Raw genomic sequence first — 27,341 nt, forward strand, 5'->3', positions numbered from 1 at the left:
TCTAACAAAAGTCTATCAACTAAAACAAATGCGGAAGAATTAACCTACAACCTGAAAGTCAATGTACCAAAACATTTAAGTTCAACAACTCTAAACAAGAAGGGTCACAACCCCAACTGAACTAACTAGAAAGTCCAAGTCTAAAATGTGAACATAGACCCCAAGAGAATCTAGAGCAGCCCGGAAGATGCTAGCTCACCCTTGAATTCGAAGGTGACGATCACAGATCTTCTAAGCGAGAGCTGTCAACAAAAAAAAGAGAAAGTGCAGAATCAGTACACAACAACCGTGTATTGGTAGGATCACACGGCTATCCCACTAAGTGCAACATAAAGAAGTTAATTACAACTATATAATTATGCAATATATCAAACATATATAATATTGAATATCACATTCTTCAACATTACACATTTTTCACAAGCTGTTGATCCTTTCATGGAAACCAAACCCAAACTGTTAGTGCACTGGAACGTGGTATTCGATCCCATAGTTATGCCAGAACGTGGCAATCTGATCCCATTTTTATGTTGGAACGTGACAACCGATCCCAGTTAGTTATGTCGAAATGTGGCAATCCGATCCATCAACACACCACAATCACATTCACAAGTATATTCACAATAATTATGCAATCAAGAAATTATTCATGACCTATAATTATTCATCTATCTCATTTACAACAAGTGTGAAATAAACAATGCAACATTCACATACATACATGCATCATTATGAAGAAATAACAAGAATACACTCTTAATCATAAAATCACAACCATCACCTACCCGAAACAAGCTTGAAACTATAAGAATCTTGATCCTTCCCTTTCCGGATTCGTTGCGCTTGTTCTTGGTCTATAAACAATCATTATAACATGGGAATCTTCAAACAATTGCTAATTACTCGAAATTCTAACAATTCTATGAACCCTAGTTCATAACCCATGATTCTAAGTACCCAATTAGGGTTGTTTCAACCATAGAATCTATTTCAAAACCCTTCCCCATCAATACTTACCCATTCTATTACATTCTACGGATTGTAAAATGGATTCAAGAAGTGAAAAGCTTACCTTTAGCCTAAAATATGGTGAAAAACTATCAGAAGTCGTCTAGAGCTTGTTCCTTAGCTCTAAAAGTTGAAAAGTGCATAATAAGGTTGTTGAAGAGTTTATTAACGACCTTAAGTCGCGTTGAGCCCGCTACAGCAACCCTTATCCCACTGTAGCGGCTTTGCCAAAGTGGCATAAATCCCCCCAGGGCGGGTTACGCGAGGTAGTGAGCTATTTCAAAAATCCCAAGTTCCCCATATCACAACACACCTCTAAACCACGACACTCAGAAAATACCTTCCACAACAAGATCAATTCTGAGATTTCTACTCGCCCAAATTAAATTTCGTTAAGTCGTACGGATTCTTGAAGTGTATGGGTAACGGTCCTTTTCATAATTTGACTCTCAAAAATACTTTTTAAAAAATATTAGAAGTGCTTAAATAAATAAAACATTTTCTAGCTGCTTGGCCAAATAGGTCAAACACCCTGCAAGTTCAATGTACTAATGACAATAAAAAAACATAATTCAAGTTAAGTTAATCATTAATTAAATTCTTGATAAATTATAATTGGTAATCTAATTACTCATTTTCTTAATTCATGAAGAATAAAAATCTATTGATTCTTCTAAAATTTACCTAACACTTCAAAACTGCTTAAAAATTGTTTTCACTTGAAAACACTTAAAACAAGTCATTCCAAAAGACTCTTAATCAAACACCGTCCTTATGACAAACAAATATATTCACATAAAGTTAATCATTAAATAAAGTGCTTAGTAAACCATAATTGGTAATCTAATTACTCATTTTCTTAATTTATGAAGCAAAAGAATAATCTGTAAACACACTTTAATTTACCTAAATACTTCAAAATTGCTCACAAATTTTTTAGTTAAAAGCATTTAAAACAAGTTAATTCAAACACACTCTTAATCAAACACCGTCCAAGTTTAATGTATTAACGTGACATAATCATTTAATAAATTTCTTAGTAAACCATAATTCGTCGTCCAATTACTCATTTTCATAATTCATGGAGCAAAACAATACTCTGTCCATTTAAAAAAGAATGATCTCATTTTTTTTAGTCTATTTCAAAAAGAATGACCCCTTTTTAATTTTTGGAAAAACTTTAACTTTAACTTTCCACGTGACATATTTAATACCACAAAATTAAAGAGCATTTTGGTTTATTCGTCATAAATTTAATTTAGAGCCACAAGATCAAAAAATTTTCTTTCTTTTCTTAAACTCCGTCCAAGTCAAACTAGACCATTCTTTTTTAAACGGAGAGAGTAATGTATAAACACTTTTAATTTACCTAAATACTTCAAAAGTGCTTACAATTTTTTTAGTTAAAAACACTTAAAACAAGTCAATTCATACACTCTTAATCAAAGACCGCCCAAGTTCAATGTACTAATGTGACATAAAAAATACATATTCAAATAAAGTTAATCATTAATTAAATTTCTTCTTAATCTAATTACTCATTTTCTTAACTAAAAAAAATAAAATCTATACAACTTATTTATAAATTAAATAAAACTATTACCTCATAGTCAAACACATTTTCAAGAAAACATTAAATTCAAATCTTAAGTATTTGACCACATTTGATTTTGTAACCAAATTTTGCAAAAAACATAAATATTTTCCCATAGGTAGTTTTAAAGAAATAGTATAAATATATGATAATAATAATAATATAATAAGATATTAAAATAATATTTACAAAAACCGAATTTTGACCATGATAAGAGTGAACCATTCATCTAGCAGCGAAGAAGAAGAAGAAATGGCGAGATTTTCAGTTGGAAGAGATGAACATGATAATGATGAAGGAGGACCCTGTAACTCCAGCACATCTGTATGCAAGAGACGGAGGACTACCGCCGGAACTTTCTCTCGCGGCGTCGTAATCCGTCAACAAGAAGAAGTAGAAGAAAGAGAAAGGGAAAGGGTTGTTCAGGAAAAAGTAGAGGAAGAGGCAGAGGAGGAGGATTGGGGATCGGAATCTGAGGGAAATTTCCGATCGAGCGGTGATCGGAGGGTGCCAGTTCGTGAATCCGATGTTTTAAGAGAGAACACGTCTATTTCTGGTGAGAGCATGTATCAGAATTTTGAGGATTCAATCATAAACAGGTCAATTTTTATGACGTTATTGGATCTGGATGTGTTGGATTGCCCGATCTGCTTTGAACATCTCTGTGTTCCTGTCTTTCAGGTTTCTTCTTTTTACCCTTTTCATTGCTATTAGGAGTATAAGAATTTATCTGTGTTGGAATTAATTGTGTTTGGAGAATTCTTGATTTGCCTTTAGAGGTTTTTGAAAGACATGGTCTTGAATAGAAGGGAATTTGTATTGACATTTACAATCTGACCAATATACTTTATTGCTCTTAGGGTGTAAAAGTTATAGTTTTTGTTAATCCAATAGTGGGGTTTGGGAGGATAGAGTTTACGCAGACTTTAGCCGTGCCTGGTAGAGGCGGTTTTAAAAAATAAAATATAGAAGTAGAGCAGACATGTCAGATAATAGAAATATGATTACTTAGCATTCAGTATTGCATTGGAAAAGCATAGGAAATGTGGATCTGTTAAAGAGTTTAGTTGGGAGAATTGCTGACAGTGGAATGACTGTGCTTATCCCATCTCACGTGGTTCTAATTTTGAAGTTATAACATTTCATTCAAATTGGAGAATAACTGGCTAATATAGGTCTTTGTTTTACTGGTGAAGTCATAGTCTTGATGGCGTAATATTCAAGTTAGAGGAAGCACTGGGTTATGATGGAGAATAATAAGACACTTAAAGTGGGGAGATGGCTACCAGGTTCAATCAAGTTAATCTCATTCTGACTAGAGATTACAAATGGGTGTCACTGTAAATGGGTTTCTTCTTTTCGCATCCCGATTTAATCTGGGCTTAAGTTACATTGTAATTAGGCTTTTTTCTTGCAAAATATCTGGTGAGATAGTTTCTTCCCTTAATGTTATTGTTGTGTTTCTAAAGATCGCTAATGCCCAAATTTCCCTGTTCCTTTGACAATAATACTTTATCCCACTTCACAAGGTGGAATTAATGCTCTTCACGGTTTCCTTCCCATAGGAAGCCCTTCTCAGACCAACTAGTTGCTCTTTCACCTCATATGACACTGGGATGAGGGACGTAGGTAGGTACGCTGTCCAGTACACGATTGATGGGGTTATCCTTCCTCCCATAAATAGATATTGCATGTTCCAGTTTGCCAGCGTCTTCTTCATCTTTTCCACTACCCCATTCCATATTTCAGGAGCTTTGTATTTTGCATCCAAAGGGAGACCAAATTAAGTAGAGTGGAAAGAGCATGTGCCATACCCCAGAATTCCGTGCCAGGGTATTCAAAGTCGACTTCGTTGATATGGTAGATCTGGTTCTTCATCATGTTAATATGTAATCCAGAGACAGCTTCAAACAACTTCAAAGTTAGATTGAGATATAGCTTGAAGAGTCTCTGCCCACAAAAGATTAGGGTATCAGCAGAGATAGAAGTTATTAAATGTTTGTTGTTCCTTCTTGGAGATCTATCTGATAGAAGTTATTAACCGTATACTATTCCGTTTTTGGAGAACAATCGTGATAGAAGTTATTAACTGTATTTTATTTTTGTTAGAGATCTATCGTAATAGAAATTATTAACTGTATACTATTCATTTGTTGGAGATCTATCGTGATAGAAGTTATGTACCTAGCCTCTTTTTAGAGCTCTTGGTTTTAGCTCAAAATAACTTAAGATTTAATCTTGTTACTGCATTTAAAGACATACACAATTGATGTTCAGATACTAAGTTCTACGTCCTTCTCCTTGCCAGGGTGGTTAATTTATGTCCTTTTTCATCTAAGAGTTGCAGAATAGCCACTTTGGTTTTACTCTAAGGCAGAATATAGCTATTGGTAATCAATTTGTTGTCATTGCAACAAAATATAACATTTTAATGCATGAGCGTGTTTTAAATGAAATTATTGAGTCTTTTGGACCAAGCAAGAAATTAAAGCCATGACTCTAGGTTTATGGCAAATGCTAATACAAAGAGCTAAATAGTGAATTTTAAGTACAATTTGTTTACGCTTTCCATGTATCACATTTTTATTTTCCTCAACTTCTTAAGTGGTGTACTTCGAGAAACCTTGAAAATTTATAAGCATGCAGATTAGACTAAGCTATCATCTGCAAACATTCTAACTGCTTGCAATGAATATATTTTCTGACATCCATTTTTCTTTTGGTCAAAAATATAGTGTGGGAATGGGCACATAGCATGTGCCCCTTGCTGCATCAAGATTGCTAATAAGTGTCCATCATGTTGTTTGCCAATTGGATATAACCGTTGTCGAGCTATGGAGAATGTTCTAGATTCTCTGAAAGTGTCATGCGTGAACAATAGGTATGGTTGTAAGGAGATTCTGAATTTTAGTAAGAAAACTGACCATGAAAATGCATGCATCTATGTGCCTTGTTTTTGTCCTTCCCATGGCTGTGACTTTATAGGTACTTCAGCAAAGGTATATGCACATTTTAGCGAGAAACATGCTTCTTCCGCAGAGCACATTTCTTTCAATGCTGTCCATCCAATTTATATAGAAAAAGACCAAAGGTACATAATTCTTCAAATGAGGACAGAAGGTATACTTTTTATCGTCAACCATGCTAGTGACCGTGTTGGGAGTTCTATCAACATCATCTGTGTTGGACAAGCTAGGCAGAAGAGAAGGTTCTCATACAAGCTTGTAGTAACAGATGGGGAAAGTTCTTTTAAACTAGAATCCGTTGCAGAGAGTGTGCCAAACTGGTCAGAAGATAGTCCTATGAAGAAATTCCTTGTGGTCCCAAAAGATGTCGTTAATTCCAGTGCTCGGCTGAAGTTGGATGTTCTCATAGAAGAGAAGGAATGAGTCTGCAATGGTTGCACATGTTGATGTAACATTGCCTTGATAACTTCTTTAGAGATTTCATGCCAATAGACAATAGTCATTGGATTGGTGCTTGCTTTATTTGGGGATATGAATGTTTGCTGTTGAATTTACTTTCTTCCTTATTTTAAAAGTATTTTTTATATATTATGTTTGATATTGGTGCTGCTATATTTGGGGATTTTGAATTTATGCTGTTGAAATTACTTTGTTCCTTATTTTAAAATGATTTTTCGTATAATGTTTGATATTGTCATGCTAGGGTATACTAATTGCATATTTTGTCAAATTTCTAAAATTAGCTTATTTCGGAAGCGCATTCCGAACAAAATATTTTTTATTGGAATCAACTTGTGCTTTGAAATTTATTTTCCTCAACTGTGTTTTTCAAAAGTGTACTTTTGTGTAACAGAAGATATTTTTTTTAGCTTCTGCTACTTCACAAAAATGCTTATTTTTTAATGATATTTGTCCTTGGGATGAATTTTTAATAGTAATGTTTTCCCACTTTTATTTGTACATGACTATGAGATATACTTTTTGTCAGAGTACCTCATCTTGAGTATAGTATCAATCTACTTTAATATGTTTATCCATTCATAAAAAAATAGTGTAATCGAGTAATATATAATATCATAATAATTACATATAAGATGATGTTTCACCCCCAAAAAGAAATACTCCAATAAGGAGATTTTATATATTCCACCATGTTTAGCATTATCAAAGACTAAAATATTAGCGGGTTAAATATACATTACAATGGCTTTCGTATGAACGTATTGAACATCTTTTCAGAGCATAATATTGTGTTGCAAAAAATAGTTTTGTAAAAAGCAGTTTGTGTTTGACTTTTAAATTTTAAAAATCCTTATGAGCAACAATTAGTGTTTGATCAAATTTTTAAAAGTGCTTTTTTAAGTATATTTCTTTTTTCTCGGAGATGCTTTCTCAAAAAAGTATATTTGAGCAAACGCTACTTTTTAGCTTTTGATAAATAACTTGTATTACTTTAAAAAAAAACTTATTTTCTCCCAAAAAGTTTATATAAACACCTCATTTAAAAAAAATAAAAATAAACATTTAATTTTTTTTTAACATTTCACCTCCTAAAAGATTGACCAAAATTAGAAGAGAAGGTTGTGGGGAAATACAATATTAATGTCCATGAGATGAATTTTTAATTACGATAGTTAACAGATCAAGCATGTTTGTCCTCAACTATTCAATTAGATATACGCTATCTCTCATCAACTTAACTATTATAGACATATTTGGAAAAGTCGTCTAGAAAATCTATATTTATCATATTTACATTTATATATGTCCCAAGTTGATGCATATCATTCACTTTATGATGTTTTCTTGTGCAAATTGCCCTTACTACTTTATATCTAGTTACATCTTAATCCTCATTTAAGAAGATGAGGGTAATTTAATTAAATTCCTTTTATTGCTTAATGCTTTTGAAATCCTCATGAATGTGTCAAAACGCTTAAACATGACATAAAGTTGTGAGACATTTGCTTTTTGCAACCAATGATATTGCTTTTAGTTGTAATCTAGTAATCTGGTTCTACATTCATATTCTTCGGGTGATGGATTAGTGATCTGCTTATATATGGTATCATTAAAGTTTTTTGTTCAGAAATTACTTATTAATTAAATATATTACAAAAGTTATTAACAAATAACAACTAATGATCATATTCTACACATATATAATGCACTCCAATTGACATAACACATAACGTGACATATGATACATTTATTAATATTAATTGTCACATTTACACTTCACATATTAAAATACTCTTGTATGAATGCAATTTGAAACATATTTTAAATTAATTGATTGATATATATTGAACAAAACCTAACAAAAATGCACCCACTTGGTTCACAAAGAAACTTTCTTCTATTTTCTCACTTTATTTTCTGCTAGTGTCTTTCCTATTCAAAGCCATCATTTCCATCAACCTTCACAATACCATGTTTAAAAAGTCATTAAAAATCAATTTTTTAAATAGAAAAAAACAAGAAGATGGAAATCACTTGGTTGGTACTATATATTTAGTTGTTAAGTTTGACTCATACCGTGTATTGACCAATATAAATAAAATCTTATTTCAAATAAATTCAAAAGTTCAATAAATATATATTCGTTCATAACTTATAATAAAATTGATTATACATAGTCCTCCCCCATTCACTTTTACTGATCAATTATTTCTAAAATATATTATTACTTTTACTTGTTATTTTTAATAAATTAAGAAAATATAATACTCCCTTCGTTTTTAAAAAAAATACCTAGTTTGACTTGAACCGGAGTTTAATAAAAGAAAGAAGACTTGTTAATCTTGTGATTCTAAATTAAAGTTATGTCAAATGTACCAAAATGTCCTTTAATCTTGTGGTCTTAAACATGTCACATGAAAAATTAAAATGTTTCCAAAAAAAGAAAGGGGTCAATGTCATTCTTTTTTAAACAGACTAAAAAAGAAATAAACTCATTCTTTTTGAAACGGAGAGAGTAATTTTTTCCATGTTTTACCCACTAATGTTAAATATTGTTCTCTAGATCATCCTATAAGATCTAATAGTGGACATCAATTAATACATATGTCACTTATTATTATTTTAATAATTGAATCAAGTCAAATAATAACAAGTAAAAATGGAGTACCTACTATTAATCTTCAACGACCACAATTTACTAGTTTTTTCCTAGCAACCCCCTCTCACATATTTCACCATTTACTGGTTTTTTCCTAGCAACCCCCTCTCACATATTTTGTTTACCAACCATCATTTGTTCCTCTATATATACTCACCACATGATAGATACATATATATACCACAACCAAAACAAAAGGTTTTATAAGTTCACAACATTTTTTATATACATACAAATAAACTCTAACCATTTTCTCTTCACTAAAATTTCTTCATTACAAATCTAACAATTTACTTGATCCAATGGCACCATCAATTGCACAAAATGGACATATTAATGGAGAAGTAGCTATGGATTTGTGCAAGAAATCAATCAATGATCCATTGAATTGGGAAATGGCTGCTGATTCTTTAAGAGGCAGCCATTTGGATGAAGTGAAAAAGATGGTGGATGAATTTAGAAAGCCAATTGTGAAACTTGGGGGTGAAACTTTGTCAGTTGCACAAGTTGCATCCATTGCAAATGTTGATGACAAAAGTAATGGGGTTAAAGTGGAACTTTCTGAAAGTGCAAGTGCTGGTGTGAAAGCTAGTAGTGATTGGGTTATGGATAGTATGAGTAAAGGTACAGATAGTTATGGTGTTACTACTGGATTTGGAGCAACATCTCATAGAAGAACAAAAAATGGTGGTGCTCTTCAAAAAGAACTTATTAGGTAAACAAACTATTTTTTTTCGTTATATATACTAACAATGTAAAGAATTTAATATTTTTTTGTTATATATACTAACAATGTAAAGAATTTAATATTTTTTTGTTATATATACTAACAATGTAAAGAATTTAATATTTTTTTGTTATATATACTAACAATGTAAAGAATTTAATATTTTTTGTTATACATAGCTTATCGACTACTTAAGTGCTCCATTGATAAAGATTTTTTTTTGTTTTTACGCGAAGGGGATTCGGATGAATTCAGTTAAAATGTGATCGTAATGAATTATGATATTTTTTTGTAGGTTCTTGAATGCTGGAGTTTTTGGTAATGGAATAGAATCATCTCACACATTGCCACATTCAGCAACAAGGGCAGCTATGCTTGTTAGATCAACACTCTGCTTCAAGGCTACTCTGGCATTAGATTTGAGATCTTGGAAGCAATCAGTAAGTTGATCAATAGCAACATCACCCCGTGTTTGCCTCTCCGTGGCACGATCACTGCCTCGGGTGATATCGTCCCTTTGTCCTATATTGCTGGTTTGCTCACTGGCAGACCTAATTCCAAGGCTGTTAGACCCAATGGTGAGAAACTTAATGCTGAGGAAGCTTTCTGCGTGGCTGGTATTAGTAGTGGATTTTTCGAGTTGCAGCCTAAGGAAGGACTTGCACTTGTGAATGGCACAGCAGTTGGTTCTGCTATGGCATCAATAGTCCTGTTTGAGTCCAATATCCTTGCTGTTATGTCTGAAGTTTTATCAGCGATTTTTGCTGAAGTGATGAACGGAAAGCCCGAATTCACTGACTATTTGACACACAAGTTGAAGCATCACCCTGGTCAGATTGAGGCTGCTGCTATTATGGAACACATTTTGGATGGAAGCTCTTATGTGAAGGTAGCTCAGAAGCTCCATGAAATGGATCCTCTTAAAAAACCAAAGAAAGATCGTTATGCTCTCCGAACATCTCCACAATGGCTTGGACCTCAGATTGAAGTCATTCGTGCTGCAACTAAGATGATCGAGAGGGAGATTAACTCAGTGAACGACAATCCATTGATCGGTGTTTCAAGAAACAAGGCCTTACATGGTGGCAACTTCCAAGGAACCCCTATTGGTGTCTCCATGGATAATACAAGATTGGCCCTTGCATCAATTGGTAAATTGATGTTTGCCCAATTCTTAGAGCTTGTCAACGACTATTACAACAACGGGTTGCCATCTAATCTGACAGTAGGAAGTAATCCAAGCTTGGACTATGGTTTCAAGGGCGCTGAAATCGCGATGGCTTCTTACTGCTCGGAACTTCAATTCTTGGCAAATCCAGTGACTAACCATGTCCAAAGTGCTGAGCAACACAACCAAGATGTGAATTCCTTGGGCTTAATTTCAGCCAGGAAAACAGCTGAGGCTGTTGATATCTTGAAGATAATGTCATCAACCTATCTCGTGGCTCTTTGCCAAGCTATTGACTTACGACATTTGGAGGAAAACTTGAAGAGTGTTGTCAAGAACACAGTTAGCCAAGTAGCTAAGAGAACTTTGACAATGGGTGCTAATGGTGAACTTCATCCAGCAAGATTCAGCGAAAAAGAATTGCTTCGAGTCGTGGATAGAGAATACTTGTTTGCCTATGCTGATGATCCTTGCAGCTCCAACTACCCTTTGATGCAGAAGCTGAGACAAGTCCTTGTTGATCAAGCAATGAAGAATGGTGAAAGTGAGAAGAATGTCAACAGCTCAATCTTCCAAAAGATTGGAGCTTTCGAGGACGAATTAATCGCTGTGTTGCCTAAAGAAGTTGAGAGTGTAAGAGCTGTTGTTGAAAGTGGCAACCCTTTAATTCGTAACAGGATCACAGAATGCAGATCATATCCATTGTACAGGTTGGTGAGAGAAGAACTTGGAACAGAATTGTTGACGGGTGAAAAAGTTCGATCACCCGGTGAGGAGATTGATAAAGTGTTTACAGCAATGTGTAATGGACAGATTATTGATCCATTGTTGGAGTGTCTCAAGAGATGGAATGGTGCTCCTCTTCCAATCTGCTAAATGTGTTATTCTTTCAAGTTCTTTTTTTGTACCTTTTAGTAAATTACTAGAATTATAATGATGTTATGAACTTATATTAAAAAAATTATTTTTGACTATAAAATTTAGTTTTGTTATTGAAATTAAAGCTCAATCCGTGTTCTTTCCTTCTCTTATCTGAATATTATAAGAATTCAAGTAATCTTTTAGCTTTGTGAACATGATGACATGCATTCTTCTTTACAAAATGCCTTAAATTTAACTGCATTTTAAGTATATCATCCATCTCATCATGAGCATGCTATCGCCTGCCCTCACTGTTCGCATCATAATGACTTCCTGCACTTTCATTTTGGGCATCTTTGCAGGCATATTATGCAGGAGGATAACCAATCAAAGACGTAAACTGTGCTTCTAATTTCTGCGGACAAATAATCTTTTTGCAAGTTGTTTTATCCTTTCTTTTCTTCTTAGGAACATTGTATTGCAAGGTTGAGGCTTCTTCACCTGATCTCAACGACAAAGCCAAATGGTTTCAATTCTCTATTTCCTTTGATTTTTCATCGTTCTTTTTGCCTTACATTATATTACTTCATTTTGTTGGTTAACAGTCGATTTTCAATTCCTTTGTTTTTTCTTGAAGTGCAGTATCCACTTATTATTCATTAAAGCTTTCATGATCATTTGGTTTTCTTTCATTTTCTCGATTCGCCCTTCTGTGTGTGTTTCTATGTGTGAAATAGTTGTTCAGCTTTAGAATGCAGTAAAAAGCTACTTTTCGTTGCAGCATGTGAGCATTTCCTTTTTAGTCCGTTTAAAAAATAAAATGTCACTTTTCTATAATTTAAAATAGCAAGAAGTCTTACATTTGGTTCTTTAAGCTTTGTCCCAAGTCAAATGGTGCATACATGAATTGGGACGAAGTGTGTAGGCAACTGCTAAACTGTTTGTACCAGGAAAAACGAAGTTGCTTAAAAATGTTACTGCACCAATTGGTACTTTTAGAACCTAGTGTAATTCTTCAAGTGGGGTCTGGCGAGTGTAAGATGTGCAACTTTACCCCTATTTTTATGGGATAGAGAGGTAGTTTTGGTCAACCCTCGGTAACAGTGCTTTATCCGGGCTTGGGACAGGCAATGTGAGTGAGCTCACATAGGCGGAGTTGTAGTGAACAAAGCACATGATAGTTATATTTCATTTAAAAGATGATGTAGGAAAATGGAACAATCTAGTCATTGGTGAAAGTATGATAGTATAGGTTTCTGTCATTGAGTTATTGACTTGTCAAAGTACTACTGGGCTTCTGAAGAGACTGAGGATATCTACCATGTAAAAATGATAACTTTTTAAGTAAGGACACTATATACCAAATTGCAAGTATCAGCTCTGCCTTGCAGTTTTGTATTGGACTATCATCATATTTCACTCCATTACATGGTTTAATAGCATATCATTCACAAAACAGTCCACTGTTTATTAAGGAAATTGACACTGTGATGAAACTGACACTAGGGAGTAGCTAAATTTTCACGAATTAGCAGTATGAAGAAGCCTAACCTTTAGGAGTGTATGCATATTACTGGAGCCGGTCTGCAGACATGTTTTCAGTCACATTTTCTAAATGTGGTGAAATGTTCATTCGTTGTACACTCAAAAGTGTTCATATTTTTCGGATTCTATGTGCTTTGGTATCATCTTCGTGATTTGACTTGTTTGTAACATCGTTGGCCTTGTGGAGTTGTCGCATACATGTTTTAACGTTCTTTCTTTTAAGGTGGATGGGTATTATAGGTAACTCATTTTCTCCATTCTTTAATTTTTAAGGTGCCTTTGTGGAGTGGAAGTTGCAATGGGAAAGAGGATTAGTGAACCTGAACCTAGTAGAAAAAGAAGAAAAGCAAGTAGCCACTCCTCGTTCTACTTGCACTTCAGCTGACATGTTTATTAGAGTAAATACCTTATAGTTGTAACTTGTTTATCTAATTTCTACTACTTTTAGACTACCTTATTCTACTTACACTAAGAATAACATTTTCAGTCGTGACTTTATTAAAGAGCATTGTACTACACATCCTGAATCTTCAGGCCTGAAAGATGTAAGAATTTATTTTTATGCATGAGAGAGGCCATGGTGTACACCAGTTAGTTACACACAAGCATGTTAGTAAGAGCACATCACTTTTCAGGCCACAAAGGTAGCATCGGATGCATGGAAGCTGATGGGTCCTGAGGAGAAGGTTAAGTACAGTACTCGTGCTCGTGATGTGTGGGATAAGTACCTGAGCAGATTAAACTCCCCTCTCCCCCTTCTCGAAGGTTTTCTTTATATGATGATGGAACTGGCAACTCTAAGAATGTTTGATGTCTTAAACTTCTTATGTTCAACTTTATGGATTTTCAGTTGATGTTTCTACTTCTCTATATGTGAATTTGTCGTCTTCTTTAGGTATGTTCTCTGTAATATCTATTGATGAGATTACTACGCTTAAGAGCCTGACATGCATTATGTTTATGTGATAGCACGAACACATGTGCTTAAAGCTTATGTTTCCATGTATCCGTTGGTTAATGTAATATCCCGTAACTCGAAATTTCTAGGAATAAGATAAGAAACTAAAAATAATCACTCTTGTAAAGAAAGGGAAAAATCTGGAAAATTCTTCTAAGTTTAAGAAGTGAGTTATATTCATTTTCAAACGGTAATAACTTCTAGCTCAGGATGAGTTAGGGGTAGTTCTTGATATGGTTGGAAAGCCCTTGGAAAGATCTCTTTAACGGCTCCGAGTTTGCACTATTTCGATATCGTATGAGGCAGATACTACGTTTCGAAAGTTTGGCTATTGAAGTAAGGAAAGTTCAATCCGAATTTAAGGAAGGGTATACTAGTCTGTTAACCCATTTATTTCCTATTTCGTTTTAGGAATTTATTTGGGGTAAAAACCAGTTTTAGTCAGATTAGAAGGTTTAACTTTACGCTTAGGGCTTGGAGAAAAGAGAAGAGAAGAAGGAAAAGGGAGAAAGATCAAGGTTTCGCCAAGAACACCATTGGATTTTGAGTGAAATTCGTCGGGAGTGATCCTTATCATGGTATGTGAGATCTTTTGTGTTGGGTTAATTCATCCGTACACAAATATTGCTTCAATTCAGTGGTTTTAGAATTGTTGACATTATTAGAAGTGAATCCTTGACGAATCTTGTCGAATCCCTATTTGGTTGAGTTGTTTGAATGTCCATTGATGTTGATTCGTAGTTTCTAATGTTGGTCTCGAGTTAGATCTGTTGGGTATTGAAGGTATTAATCACTTTTGTAAAGAAAGGAAAAATTAGGAAAATTCTTCTAAGTTTAAGAAGTGAGTTTTGATCATTTTTAAACAGCCATAATATCTAGCTCAGAATGGATTAGAGGTGATTCTTGATATGGTTGGAAAGCCCTTGAAAAGATCTTTTCAACGACGCCAAGTTTGCACGATTTTGATTTCATACACTACAAGAAATTGCACGATTACACTGTTTTATATATATATATATATATAATGTTTTATATTAACCTCAATATTTCATGAGTTTAGAAAAGTCAAGATTAGTGTTTCTTCTTATCCTTTTTCGAGCTTAAGTTGTTGTTTAGAATTCCAACTCGTATACTCGTACATTTTATGTATTGATGCAGTTGGTCTGCATCGTCTTATGATGTAGATGCAGGGTAACCAGGATCAACATCCAGCGCCTTATTGATCCAGTTTGAGCACTCAGAGTCATTGATGAGCCTCTTTGCATTCCAGAGGACTTTTTATTATTGTTTTTCAGTCTTTTCATTTACAAAATGTTGTGGGATTTATCCCAACATTCATTTGGTATTATAGAGGCTTCATAGATAGATAGTCATTCAGATAGTCAGATTTGAGTCTCTCTTTATTTTTCATTACAAATATTCTATTTTTGAGACTTAAGTGTCATTTTGGCCAAGACATTTTATTTTAAGTTATTCTTGCAAGAATGATTCTTTCTTATTATTGAGTTAAGTTTTCGCTGAGTTAAGTAAGTCAGGTCAAAGATTTGCTCAAGGCACATCTAGGGTGTGTAGGCTCGGGGTGTGACAGTTAATTATGATTCCATTGATGAAATTCATTTCTTTGTCATTAATTCTTATCATGTCGGTGATATTCTTAGGTAATTTTAGAGTTGCTTGGTGTGACTCTAATATGATGCTAAAATCTCTAAAAACACGTTATTGATCAATCTATTTATACATTACACCAAAAAAAAGAAAGTCATAGTAAAATCCTACTTCATCAAATTATAAATTTACTTAACATAAAATAAAAGTATTTGTTTCTCATGTTTGTGATTTTGAGTGGAGATAATTAAATTATTGTGTGCCTGTGATTTAGGAGAAGAGGTGTACTACAATCATTAGTGTTTATGTCTTAGATAGTTATTAATCAATTATCCCAATTCTCTAAATTCACCATAAAACAGACGTGCATACATATTTAAATTGACCTTTATAATTTTTAAAATTAATTGCGGTAACAAATGAAGATAAATTATTATTTTTTATTTTACTTTCGTAAGAGATAAAGATAGAAAATCCATACAATTTTCATCCATTAAAATAAAATTGTATTTGTTGCAATAAAATGTGCTATATATAAATATATATTTCTATGATGTAGACTTTTCAGATTCTTCTTCTTGTCCTCACAATCTAAGCTTTCTGGCAAATTTCATTATTAAAGCGGGAAGAAGAGAGTTTTGAAACAGTGAAATACATTTGAAGTTGCCACACATGGACACACGTCATTCAACTCAAATAAATAGTGGAATGGTAAAATTACTCTTGGATGAAACAGACATGTCGACGAAGAGCTGTAAGTATTGAAGAAGGTGTCACTTGAACAATGTGGCATATATGTAATTAGTATAACTGGTTTGTTAAGAGTTAGTTATAGTGGTTATAAGTATTAGTTAATTTATATATACATTGATGTAAATAGGCATGTAACACACATTTCATATAATATACAACTCTGATTTTCTCTGTTCTAGATCCTTCTTCTTCTTCTGCATCTTCATCTCTTCTTCTTCCTCTCTTCTTCTTCTTCATGCTGCTTCTATTCTGATTTACTGCACATGGTATCAGAGCAATCGCAATAGTTAGGATCAAAAGTTGTTTAAACACAGTCTGAAAAGTAGAAGCAACAATGGCAGCTGTTGATAATGAATTACCAGAAAAACTAAGTCATAATCACCCATTGTTCTTGAATAACATCGATAATTCAGGTGTTATGTTAGTCTCGATTCAGCTATCTGGATCTGAGAACTTTTCGGTGTGGAGCAGAGCTATGAGAATAGCCATTTTGGGAAGAAATAAGCTAGGATTCATTGATGGATCTTGCAAGAAGGAAGCATATGGAGAAAACATGAAGAATTTGTGGGAACGATGTAATGCCATTGTTCTGTCGTGGATAATGAACTGTGTATCAAAAGAATTACTTAGTGGGATTGTTTACTCAACAAATGTAGCAGAAGTGTGGAAGGAATTGAGTGAAAGGTATGATAAAGTAGATGGAAGTCAAATTTATCAATTACACAAAGAAATTGCAACTATCAGTCAAGGTATGAGTACAATTTCAGTGTATTTTTCTAGATTGAGAGAACTATGGGTAGAGTATGATACTTTGGTTCCTATATCTAGTTGTGGTTGTCCTGGTTCAAGAGATCTCAATGTGTTTATGCATAATAAAAAATTGCTGCAGTTTCTCATGGGTCTTAATGAGTCATATGATCAATCAAGAGGCCAGATTCTTATGATGATGCCTCTTCCTTCTCTTAACAAGGCATATTCCATATTGATTGAGCGAGAGAGTCAGCGTAGGATTACACAATCTGTTAGTAGTGAACAAGTAGAATCGCATGCAATGTTTACTGCTCGAAATCAATCTGTACCTAAACATAAAACTCCTAATGTTCCTAGTTATGATTCAAGTGTGTATTGTGACTATTGTAATAGAACATGACATACTCGAGCTGTATGTTTTCAGCTTCATGGATATCCTCCTGGTCTTGAAAGAAGGAAGAAAGGACCATCATATGGGAGAGGGAGAAATCATAATGATAAAAGACAACTTCATACAGCTCATAATGCTATTAGTAATGATCAAGAAGAGTTTAACTCTAATAGAGAAGAAAGTTTAAGCAACAATTCTTATAGTCAAAACTACAATGGAAGAGTAAATCATAATGACTATAATAGAGGATTGAGTGTCATTCAGGATCAATACAGTCAGATTCTACAAATGCTTGGGCATACAAATGCTAAGGGAGGAACAGAAGGGTCAGGCTCACAGTCTAACAGTGCTGCAAATGCAAATATAGTCCAAGATTATGCATCTTCAATAGGTAATGATATTGCACTTATAGTTGGGGATAAACAACAGGGGTGGATCATAGATTCAGGTGCTACTAATCATATGACATCTTTTCCTACTGTACTTGAATACCAACAACAAGTTTTATCAGATAAGCCTAGAAGAGTGTATTTGCCAAATGGAGATAATGTCAAGGTTACTCATACAGGATCTTGTCATCTGACTTCACAAGACAAAATAGAGAATGTTCTGTTAATTCCTGATTTCAAGTTTAATCTGTTGTCAATCTCAAAGCTTACAAGAGATTTAAACTGTGTTGTCTCCTTCTTTCCTGACATTGTTATATTTCAGGACCTCTACAATGGGCAGGTGAGGGGGATTGGTGGAGAAAGTGAAGGTCTCTATCATTTACCTATTCACAAGGTCAGTAGAGACAAACATGAGCAGTGCTTCACAGCAGAAGAGAATAAAGAAACACAAACTCAAAGTCTTCCATCCATACCTCCATCTATATCTGATTCAAGAGTTCTACTATGGCATCAAAGGCTAGGCCACACCTCACCTAGTGTCTTAACACAAGTTTTTCACTTTCCTGTCACCCAATGTTCCAAGGAAGTACACACTTGTAGAAATAATTTCTGAAGTAGGACTTGGTGCTGCCAAACCAGTTTCTACACCACTGGATCCATATGATAGATTAACAACTAAGGAATATGATGATATGAATGGAAAAGGAGAAGAAGACAAGCTATTGGAAGATGCAACTATATACAGAAGACTAGTAGGCAAGTTATTGTATCTTAATGTTACAAGACCAGATATTGCATTTGCTACTCAAACACTGAGTCAATTTCTTCATCAACCAAAGCAATCTCATTTTAATGCTGCACTCAGAATTGTGAGATACATAAAGAGTCAAGCAGGACAAGGATTATTGTTATCTAGCAAAAGCTCCAAACAGTTAAAGGTCTATTGTGATGAAGATTGGGGAGCTTGTTTACACACAAGAAGGTCAGTTTCAAGTTTTATGGTGAAGATGGGAGAATCAATGATCTCTTGGAAATCAAAGAAACAGGCCACAGTATCTAGAAGCTCAGCTGAAGCAGAGTATTGAAGTATGGCCAGTTCAATAGCTGAGATTACATGGATAGTTAAGCTGTTTAAAGAGCTTGGAGCTAAGATTCAAACTCCAGTCAGTTTTTACAGTGACAGTAAGTCAGCAATACAAATTGCTGCCAATCCAGTATTACATAAAAGAACAAAACATATTGAGTTGGATTGTCATTTCATACGTGAGAAAATTCAACAAGGATTAGTTGAAACAAAGTATCTACATACAAAGGAACATGAAGCTGATATGTTAACTAAAGGTTTAGGAAAATCTCAACATGAATATTTGTTATCCAAGTTTGGTGTAATGAACTTGTTCATACCTCCAAACTTGAGGGGGAGTATTGAAGAAGGTGTCACTTGAACAATGTGGCATATATGTAATTAGTATAACTAGTTTGTTAAGAGTTAGTTATAGTGGTTATAAGTATTAGTTATTGTATATATACATTGATGTAAATAGGCATGTAACACACATTTCATATAATATACAACTCTGATTTTCTCTGTTCTAGATCCTTCTTCTTTTTCTTCTGCATCTTCATCTCTTCTTCTTCTTCTTCATGCTGCTTCTATTCTGATTTACTGCACAGTACGTAGGACTGTGTATCAGTCGGTTCGGTACTGTTTTGAAGTTTATCGGGTTGGCTTATTGGTTATCGGTTTGTAGTGATGCTAATCGTTATAGAATCATTAAGATATTGACTTATCAGTTATTGGTTTATCGGTTTTTGATCGTTATTGGTTTAACCGTTAAGATTTGACCCAAAAGAAAAAATATTGAAAATCAATTACAAACAAGGTGACAAACCAAAATAAACCATGCACTTGAGTTCATAAGTTACATCTTTCTCAAAAGCAAACACTTTTACATCGTAGAATAATCAAGTGTTTGAGACAACCAAAAATAAAAGTAGGAAATTAAACTCTAAGTCGAGGAGTTTATATACAAAATGGTATAAATTTAAATATTTAATTCACTATCGGGTTATCGGTTAATCTGTTAAGAAAAAACTTTAAACCGTTAAGAACCAATAACCCGATGACAAAAAAAATAAAATCAAAACCGTTATCAAAATCACTAAGCCAATAACCCAATACTATAAACCTATAACTTTTTTGTCGGTTCGACTTTATCGATTTCAATTCGATTTTGAACGGCCTTAGCTGTATGCTTCAACAAAATTATATAATAATAATAAGAGAATATTATAAATTGAGATATAAACGAAGATAATCAAATTAATTAGATATTCAAACACTTTTAACTTTTGAGACGAAAATAGATAATAAGATGTAACAAATAAACAATGCATTTCAAAGTACAAATTGGATTATATTTGAAAGACAAAGTAAGTAGTTATTCCTCATAATCATAATCGTTACTTTATTCTCTTTTTCAAATAATTTATTCTTAATTCTAAATGTCTACTGTGTCATGTAAAAATTATTTGTAAATGTTTAACCTTGAAGAACACAATTTATTATATTTTGAAAGTGAATCTGTCATCATAATCATAATAAAAATGATAAACTTTAACATTGAAAAATATAGTTATAAATAAGTAAACCCAAAGTTTTGTGTTTTATCATTATTGGTAAATCTTTCTAAAATATAATCCATTGAGATTCAAGCAAGTCTTTATTCTTAATATATCTTCAATATATGTTGTACACAGACTAACCTCAAATACTCATTCAATGTATCCATAATCTAACAAAAATTTGACAAAATTTATGATGGTAACTGAATCATTCATAGTTAAGAATGTAACTAAGTCACACTTATAAAAAACGATCTCTTCACATATATGCATACACAGAACACTGTTTACTGTATGCAAGAATGTTGATGACTTCTTTGTGCTGCCTTACCATTGCAATTTTGCAATATAATTTATGTAGAATGTAGATGCCTATTTTTGAAAAAGAAGAAAATAATCTTTTTACATGGATTTTTTTATTTATGAATATATAAAGATAAAGGATATAGGACTGGTTGAGTAATTTTAGGTAACCATTTTTAAATTCAAATAAAAAGTAACTAATTTACAATCTTATACTTTTTATTTTGTACGTGGATTAATTTAAAATATTTTTCTAGAGCCCTCAATATGGGCTAGGTCCGTTGGGCCGGTCTGGCCTAACCCTGGATTTAATAAGATTGGACTAAGATTTTTGGAGCCAATTTAAGAAAAGAACTTTTTATCTCAGCCTGAATAAACCTGTTGATTTGATGGGCTTGAAAAATATAGGTAGGGTCGTCCTGTGGGTCAATAATAATTAACTAAAAAATATAATATAATATTAAAATTTAAAATTAAAGAGAGTCCAAATTCAAAATAATTAGGTTAATATTGTTATTATATATTTAAACTTTTACTTGAAAAAAAACTTACTCAATAGAGATAATTTCAAAGACTTCCCTCCAGGCTTCGCTCTTTAACACTCACCTTTCCTATGGTTTACGATACTACGTCTACCTCTGCTATTTTCATTTTCTTGTAACCATTCTTTAAACCTATTTAAATAAATATAAATTAATTTAGATTTGACAAATTTACCCTTTTATATGAATGTTTAGATTTAATTTTCAATGATTTATCTTTATTCGTTGGATCATATTTCTTCTTCGCTTGTGTAAATGTTTAACTAGAATAAAATCTTATCGTTCTTGTCGAATTTCTTCCTTGGGAAGATCAATTTTGTCTTCGATTTGAAGAAATTGTTGCCGGAAAATGATGGGTCATTATGCGGAAATTTTTTACGTGAATTGGTAAAGGTGAAATAGATAAAGAGTTAATATTTTGTGAAAACGTGGGTCAGTTTAGTTGAAGACTTTGATCTTTGTTGGATTAAAAAAATAAGTCTTTGTGTTAATTTATTTTTAAAGTATTTGTTAAATGAGTTATTTTTTTAAAAAAGTGGGCTGACCTGTCAAGCCTGTAGCGCACGTACTTGTGGTTTGAGCCGACCATTTTCTGGCCCACTATAATAATGGGCTAGCCCGACCTGACCCATAAAATGTAAAAGCTTGTATGAGTTAGCCCGGATAGGATGGACTAGCCCATATTGAAAGCTCTATATTTTTCCTTCAAACTTCAACTACTTCTTGTGTGTTTTTTGAAATTTTTTGTCCATGTTTTCCATTTTTCCATTTTAAGTTTGCAATTTAATTTTTAGTTTCAATTTTATCTATGTTTCAATAAATATATAAACTAAATAAATTTTTTGAAAAAAATAAAAATAAAAGCAGTTTTTTCTAAATACATGAGACTAATTTTTTAAAATTGTTCTAAAATGATTTATATATAGTTATTTTAATTTTATTTATTTGAAAATATGTTTTAACCGTGTTTTCCATTATATATTATTATTATCTGCATTTTTTTATAAATAAAAATGTTGTATTTTTAAAATTTTATACTAATAACTACCCACTAAAACTACTCTTTAGAATTATTTTAGTTGACGTGATGCATGTTTTTTTTTTAAATTTTAAATTAATTACTATCCTCAATTAAAATTTTGAAACTAAAATTGCATATTTAATATTTATTTTTAAATTTGCAAAATTATGGAGCAACTAAAACGAAATTTCTTTAAAAAAGTGACATTAAGGTTTCAAAATAAATGGGTGGTGACATAAATCTTGAATATTGGGTGTAAGTGACAATTATGTGATTAATGATTAAGGGTTGTGGAGTTGCCCTTGAGTTTATAAGTTGACAGTTTGGTCTACTGAATTAAATGAAGGGTAAAAGGGTAATTTCACAATACCTAATTTAACCAACTTTTGGTGGGAATTAAATGAGGGGTAAAATGGTAAATTTGATTATACCAAACCTAATTTAACAAATTTTTGTGGACAAATATCGAGCCAAAAGAGGAAATAAAAGCTTTTTTCCCCTGCCTCCAGCTGTCGTATTCGTCCTTTTCTTCTTCTTCTACCCTCGTCTTTGCTTGCTTTCTTTTCCTTTCTTCTTGCTCTCTTCATCTTCTTCTTCTTCTTCTTCTTATTCTTCTTCTTCTTCTTCTTCTTCTTCTTATTTTCCTACATTGCGAGTCTTTGCTGGTAGTGCTTGTACTTTCTTCTTCTTGAATCAGTTTTTTACCTAATCTGTAAATGGTGGACCAAATTTTATTTTGTTCAATTGGAATTATTGCATAAGCATTATACACCATTGTTTGTGGTAAGTACAATTTATAGTTATTTAAAATCAATTCATTATCATCTGATCTGGGTACCTGCAATTTTTTCAATAATTTGCATTCGCGTTTCCAACATATTGTTATATATATTGCAACAGTTGACTATTATAACATATTATAGTCATATGTAGCAACATGTGATTTATTTTCACAACAGAACAGTCATATGTAGCGACATATGACTTAATCTCGCAACAGAATAGTCATATGTTGCTACATATGATATAACTAAAAAATTTACCAACACGTGATTAATTTTTCACAACGGATATGTATATGACTTACATCTCGCAACAGAATGGTCATATGTTGCTACATATGATATATATAAAAAAATGTAGCAACAAGTGATTTATTTTTCAAAACTGAACAGTCATATGTAGCAACATATGACTCAAATATCGCCACAGAATAGTCATATGTTGCTACATATGCTTATTCTTCGTAATTAATAATTGTTTTTTTCAATTATTTTCTACAGGTACAATGTCATTATTTGTAGGAATTGATTGTCATGGTGAATGGGTCGAGAAGAAAGATCGATTCATATTGAGTTGGGAGGATGGTAAAAAATAAGGTGCCGGTTTAGTAGGGATGTATATCGAAAGAAATATTTTGTATGATTTCTTCAATTTAGTCGTGCAAAAGTATGGTTAGAATTGTTAACCGCAAAATCTTGTCATGAGTTACATTCTCCATTTTTTTCATAATGAGAAGGTTTTACTTTTTAGAATAACTGATCAATCTAGTTTGAGTGTTTATTTGGGAGGAACAGAGAAATCGCCAATATTAAGAGTCTACGTGGAAGAAACTTCTATCGAGGAGGATCAAAATGTAGACCTAGGCCAACAAGATATGGTTAATGATGAATTTCATCCTGCAGACATGAATAATCCTGATGATGACATTGGAATAGGTGAAAGTGAAGGTGAAGCTCAAGCTGAAGGGTCAAACCTTGACAGCAAGTTTGCTCCCACACCTATAAGCAACAATCCATGTGCTTTTCAAACTTCACGTGTGAATAATGTTAGAGATGATGAAATAGGATTTTATAAGGGAATGACATTCAAGAACAAGCAAGAACTGACAAATTCATTAAAAATTGCTTGCTTGAAAAAAAAATTTAGACCGAAAAAGGGGATCAATTCTCGTAACGTGTTTTCCTTTAAATGTTCATATCCGGATTGCAATTGGTGGCTGAGGGCTGTGAAATTTACAAGTAGTGATAGGTTTGCCATTATAATCTATGAAAAGTACCATACTTGAGGTTAAGAGCATCTTACAAGCCATAATCCCCACGCCACGGTAAAAGTCATAGGTAAGCACTTTGAAAATAGATTTCCAATGGTAAAGGCCCATCCACAAGAGACATGTCAAATTAATTCCGCACAGAATTGACTTGTAAGGTAAGCTATTGGAAGATTTATAAGGGCATGGAGCATGCTAATTCTAATGTTAGGGGAACACATGAGCACGGGTATTTAGTGCTTAATGCGTATCGGTATATGCTTGAAGTTGCGAATCCATGAAGCAAGACGGCATTGCCGCTCAATGAAAATGGGAGGTTCCAGTACTTCTTTGTATCATATGCTGCTTGATAATTGGTTTTCAAGAAATGAGAAAAGTAATAGCCGTTGATGGCACCTTTCTAAGGAGCAAGTATAGAGGAGTTTTGCTATTGGCGGTGAAACAAAATTCCGAGAATCATATATTTCCAGTGGCTTTTTGTGTCGTAGACAATGAATGTGATGCCTCATATGAATATTTTTTTTAAAATATGAGAAGCTTTGTAGGTGATACCGATGACTTGTGCATTATCTCTGATAGGCATCCAAATATTTGAAAGATGGTTTCAAGAATCTACCCTGCATCTCATTATGGTTGTTATATGAGACACCTTAGGGAAAATATTCGAAATAACTTTCACAATTCAAAGGTAGTTTCCCATTTTTATAAAGCAGCAAAGGCGTACGATATATGTGACTTCAATGATCATTTCAATCAAATAAGAGATTTGGTACCAAAGACCGCTGAAAATCTTGAACGTATTGGATTTCACACATGGAGTAGGTCATTTTGCCCAGGAAATAGGTATAATTTCAATTGAGTTTATTTTTACTTTATGTGTTCTATTTGATTTTTATCTGTTGTTGTGTAAATATAACATTATGATATCAGACATCGCGAAATTGGTGAATGCTATGTTTGATATTGAAAGAGAATTTCCCATTGTCGCTCTATTTGATGAAATAAATCAGAGATTTGCATTGTTATTTCACCAGAGGCATATGGAACTGGTGCACTGCGCAAATAGATTTGTTCCTTCAATTGAAAAAGACTTATCAGAGTATGTCAACGCGGACAACAAGTTGTTGGCCCATCAAATCGCTAAATACAAGTTTAGTGTCACTGGTCATGGAGATTTTGCTACTGTGGATCTACAAAGAAGAACTTGTACTTGTAGAATTTTTGATTTGGACAAAATACCTTGTCCACATGCCATGGCAGCGATTTGATCCCAACATGGTGATAATTTTAGGAAATCAGATTTACATGTACTCCTCTCCATATTATTCAGTGGAAAAATACATAATGGCATATTGTCAGGAAATTCACCTGGTGCCAACTGAAGATTCTTGGATTGTCCCTTTGGATATCATACAGAGAGAAATACCTCCTCCATACGTTGATCCAAGTAAACCCAGAAGAAGGACACATAAGAGACGGTGTGGAGTTGGTGAATCATTTCCAATAAGAAAAATAAGTGTTCAGTATGTAGGGACTTTGACCACAAAAAAACTACATGCCCAAATCGAAATGCCCCATAAGGAGTGTTAAGCGTTATGTTGTTGAATTTTGATGAATGTTGTTTCTTATTTAAGGATAATCTCTATTATATAATCTTATTTAGAAACGCCTTAATGTGTGGTTTGTTGCTCTTCTTTGTTTCTGTCTCAACACATGTCAAATGTTGCTATAGGATATACTAGATGTGGCAACATGTGCAACAAATGTTGCTACAGGCGAACCATCTGTAGCAACATATGCCACATGTTGTGATTCGCCTGTAGCAACATTTGCTGCATATGTTGCCACATATAATATATCTAAAAGCACACTCGAACGTAATCATTATTTAAAAGTATATGTTGCCACAAATTATTATACGTAGAAGCATATGACTTAAATGTTGTAACGGATGAATGTTGCGATATACGCATCAGCTGTAGCAACATTTTACCGATGCATAGTATATAGCGATATTAGATTTAATCCAAGGTGTTTGTTTTGTAGTCAACGAGAGTAGTGACCCTTTATCTGTTAGTTGCATACCATCAGTAATCTTTTTTTTTTTGTTTTCTATCTGTGCTTTGCTTAAAGCATATGTCACTAGGTTCCTTTGAATGTATGCCCTAGTGCGTAAAATTTATGCTAAACTTGGTTTAATATTCCTTTGTCTTCATTACCCTCTTTGTTCAAATTTTGAAAGGGCAAAAATGGTTTTAGCATTATGAAGCACTCATCTATTGCCATTGATTTCTTTGTGTGATCCTCTGCACCTTTAATGGCAAGCCTTCATATTCTCTTGTTCTACTAAGACTGATGATTGTGCATGAATTAATTTTCCTCTAGTGTGTATTAATTATTTTTTCTTACTCTTTTGTTTGGCATGAATTTTTGAGCGAGTCCATCGGATTACTCCATTCTTTAAATTTATTTCACCTTGAGCTAAAGAGGCTCAATCTTGTTCTCCCAAATCAAAATCGAAGTACAGGCGGAGGATGATAAACGCAGGCTGAAATCAAACTTTCCAGACCTAGGAAGGCCTGAAAACAGGCGATATACTTTTTGTATACACTGGTATACAATTAAAAAAATGATTTATAGGCCTAAAAGAATACCAGGATACAGGATGGTGAATTACACTTTATATTCTTCTCATTTAGAAATCTCTCATTTTAGTTTATTTCCCTTTAAATAGTTAAGTAAAGTGAAGTAGTAATAAAATAAATCAACAAGAAAATCTGAATTCACTTTATTTAGATAATATTTGAAAACTATTTTAAAATGGTCATTTAGTCAAATCAGCGGTCAACCGTGAGTTAGCAGACATTTCGAGGGCCTAACACTTTCTCGCAATGAACATATGAACTTCGAACCCTTTTTCAACTGATTTTTATCTGTTTAAATCTTTGGAAAATAATTCTAAGT

General features: G+C 33.2%; 2 protein-coding genes across 2 annotated transcripts; both read left to right on the forward strand.

The window, feature by feature from the left end:
* The first annotated feature begins 2,778 nt into the window (after positions 1 to 2,778).
* Positions 2,779 to 6,209, forward strand: LOC138347810 (putative E3 ubiquitin-protein ligase SINA-like 6). Its single transcript, XM_069296297.1, has 2 exons — positions 2,779 to 3,283; positions 5,338 to 6,209. The coding sequence occupies exons 1-2, from the start codon at positions 2,810 to 2,812 to the stop codon at positions 5,989 to 5,991; spliced, it is 1,128 nt and encodes a 375-aa protein (XP_069152398.1). The 5' UTR covers positions 2,779 to 2,809; the 3' UTR covers positions 5,992 to 6,209.
* A 2,672-nt stretch (positions 6,210 to 8,881) lies between these two features.
* On the forward strand, positions 8,882 to 11,598 carry LOC101261892 (phenylalanine ammonia-lyase 1). Its single transcript, XM_069296298.1, is given in 3 exon segments — positions 8,882 to 9,404; positions 9,712 to 9,797; positions 9,800 to 11,598. Coding segments are annotated over 3 exon segments (2,160 nt in total). The 5' UTR covers positions 8,882 to 8,991; the 3' UTR covers positions 11,461 to 11,598.
* Positions 11,599 to 27,341: the final 15,743 nt, after the last annotated feature.

The sequence above is a fragment of the Solanum lycopersicum genome, chromosome 3, assembly GCF_036512215.1.
Source record: "Solanum lycopersicum chromosome 3, SLM_r2.1".
Classification (NCBI taxonomy): Eukaryota; Viridiplantae; Streptophyta; class Magnoliopsida; order Solanales; family Solanaceae; genus Solanum; species Solanum lycopersicum.